At 38.7% G+C, this 3,024-nt stretch overlaps 1 protein-coding gene across 1 annotated transcript in view; it reads right to left on the bottom strand.

The window, feature by feature from the left end:
- The window catches only part of LOC102041422 (ceramide transfer protein), a gene marked incomplete at its 5' end in the record, with an annotated part of 88,595 nt that overhangs the window by 13,250 nt on the left and 72,321 nt on the right, over positions 1–3,024 (bottom strand). The window contains one exon of the mRNA XM_031065431.1: positions 615–710. Coding sequence (XP_030921291.1) covers positions 615–710 — 96 coding nt within the window. The remainder of the gene's footprint in view (positions 1–614; positions 711–3,024) is intronic.

Below are 3,024 nucleotides of genomic sequence, written 5' to 3'. Positions count from 1 at the left end.
TGCCCAGGGTACGGCTGGCTGGGGGGGCCAGGAAGGCAAGGCTCGCCTCGGGGCGCACTGAGAAGGTGGCGGCCGCAACGCAGTGCCGCGTGCTGCACCAGGATGGCCCTGGCAGCAGCGCCTTGCCACCCCTAGAAAAAACTATGCACTGTTTTGATTTTCTTCTTAAATATGTCATCACAGAGGCGTTACCAACCTCTCTAATTGGGCCAGCAGTATGTGTATCTTCAGAGCCATCAGAGATTGGCTCTGTCAGACATGATGGAAGCTTCAAGAAGCTTCTCACAGAAGCCACTTCTGTAGCCCTCCCCTGCTAGCAAAACCCAGGCTGTGCCAAATCAATACAGCACACCATGTTGATAGGAAGTTTTAAGTAGAAGAAAATGAGAAAGGAATCTGTAAAGAAAAAGCTATTGCAAGAGCTGCATAAGATTTTGCTGAATATATTAGAAGCTGCAGCTCGTATAGTCTCCAGTCCTAACTTAAACAATGCTATTCTCAGAGAGGAGTTTTAACAGCATAACTTGCTCAGTAATAGTATTCAAAGAGAATAAAAATATCTATCTTCACAGCATATCATCTTATATCAATTAAGCAAAACAACAAATGCTTACCTTCATTTCTCCTTCTTCTACCACTAGCTGCCAATTGGCATCTCCTCCTACATCTTGCAAGGAATATGTCATATGGTTTTGTACCATCTCTTCCACCTTTAGAGGAAAAATTACACATTTTTAAGTAATTCCTTTCATCTTCTTGTGCAGGCGACTGTATAGTATTGGAAACCATAAGTCAATACTGTGCAGGATCTGAACTTGGACAATAGAGCCTTCTATTACAGGTTAAGATCAAGCAGGTAGTTGTGGCCTTCAGAAACAAAAGCCAAAATCTTGATTCCACTTCCAATTTCATTCTTTATGGGTTCTTCCTTATCCTACCTTTGTACCTTTAAGCTGTCAAAACTCACTATTCCTACCTGAGACAGTTTTAATTCAGCATGTAGGAAAATACATCCGGTACCTCCAAATAGAATTACAGTGCATTGTAGGACTTGAAAGACAATATTCATTGAAGAGCATTTAAAAAGATGAAGTGGAGGGAGGGGGGAGGGGAGACAGACAAACAAGCTCTAAAAAGTAAATACATATCAAAAGTTATATTGAAACAGCAGTGAGGGAAACAGTCATGAGAAAATCATGCCTATTCTGTTTCTTTGGCATCTTTGCACATTTGCCAACTAGAAAAACAGAACAGAAATGCTTACATTAAAAAAAATTGTGATGATGCAGAGGTCCACTATTTTAAAATACTCATTTAAGAATACTTAGCTAGACAGTTGCATGTTTTTCTTAAAGGTCAAATATTTGATACATTTTTATCAAGCTATGTGAATACATTTTTTTTGTTCCAAATAATGCACATGAAAATAGGGGGTGGGACAGGAAATGAATTTTTATGTTAAGTCTATGGTCTTGTTATGTTTCTTTCGTATCTGTCCCTCCATTTCCAAATCCTATTCTCCCCCAAATAAAAACAGAGACAAAATGCGAAATTATCCATTGCTGTGTAATGTATACAACTGCTGAAAAGAATTTAGTAATTTTTTTTGCCTAAGAGGTAGGTGACTATTAAAACTCATCACCTCAAATAAGTCCATGTAATTGACACTATTTTCCTGAATCAGTAGGAATTTCTTTTTTAGAGAGGAAATGCATTGCAAGCAAAGGTTAGTCAATTGACCAACATACGGATTAGTCTAAGAGCTGTATAAACACAAGATTAACAGCCTGAACCTATGGGTGGTTTTTGTACAACTTGAAGGAAAAAAGTAATTGAATCATTTCAAAATCCTTAAAAATACAACATAAAAATAAAATCCTTTCAACAGAAATGCTCCTTTATCTTATTTTAACTATCGAATTCTCTACAGAAACCAAATTATCAGTCCAGTTTTGGGGGTTTTCTTTGTTTTCTTTAAGTTTTTTTTAGTTAAAATGAAGTATAAACATCCACAAGATTTGTGTTTCTCCTTTTAGACAGGCTATCTTTTCCTGCCACTTACTAACAAGTTTCCTACCAAATATTCTTCTAATTTTTTTTTTCCAGGGAAACAATGACAGTACAAGCCAAGCCAGGTAAGAATGTGAGCTATTTAAATATTCAATTTTCTAGCTCTAGGTCACACTTCTTTCAGAAAGGAATCCTCCCTATGCTCCTGCAACTTTACCTACAACATATTCAGGGTCCCTATCTCCTCCCCGGCTCCTAATCCATTAGGGACAAAGCCAGCTTGTATGTGATTGTTTTGTATTTTGCTGCTTTTTGCTTTGTGCCAAATGCAGTGGGAGTGTGACGGTTGTCACAAGGGTTCTTGGGTGAAGGAAGAGACGAGATCTTTGACTCCATTATCAGAAGGCTTGATTTATTATTTTATGATATATACATATGCTATAACTGTACTAAAAAGAAAAAGCAGGAGAGCTTTTCAGAAGCTGCTGCTAAGCTAAGAATAGAAAAGTAAAGAATGATAACAAGGCAGCTCTCTCCGACAGACTGTGAGAGCTAGCTCTGCTGTGACTGGTCACTGAACCAAAACTTCCCCAGGAGACCAATCCGGATCACCCTGTTGCATTCCACAGCAGCAGATAATTATTGTTTACCTTTTGTTTCTGGGGCCTCAGCTTCCCAGAAGGAAAAAATCCTAAAGAAAGGATTTTAGCTAAAAGGATGTCTATGACATGGGAGGAGGAGAATAGCAAAGGAAGAAGAGAGTGAAGCATTTACAGGAGTATCAGAGAATCAGAGAATACCTGAGTTGGAAGAGACCCACAAAGATCACAGAGTCCAACCCCTGGCTTTGCACAGGACAACCCCAAGAATCATACAATGTGCCTAAGTACAATCTAAATACTTTAAGGCCTTTGGAATTGTTCAGCATTTAGCCTCCTGACTTCCTCTGAAAACTTCAAAGGCATCTTTAGTTTGTTTCTCTCCCTCTCGTCTCCCAGTAAAGTTTCATTCCTG

The sequence above is a fragment of the Geospiza fortis genome, unplaced genomic scaffold (assembly GCF_000277835.1).
Source record: "Geospiza fortis unplaced genomic scaffold, GeoFor_1.0 scaffold1272, whole genome shotgun sequence".
Classification (NCBI taxonomy): Eukaryota; Metazoa; Chordata; class Aves; order Passeriformes; family Thraupidae; genus Geospiza; species Geospiza fortis.
This window is presented reverse-complemented; position numbering and strand designations above follow the sequence as displayed.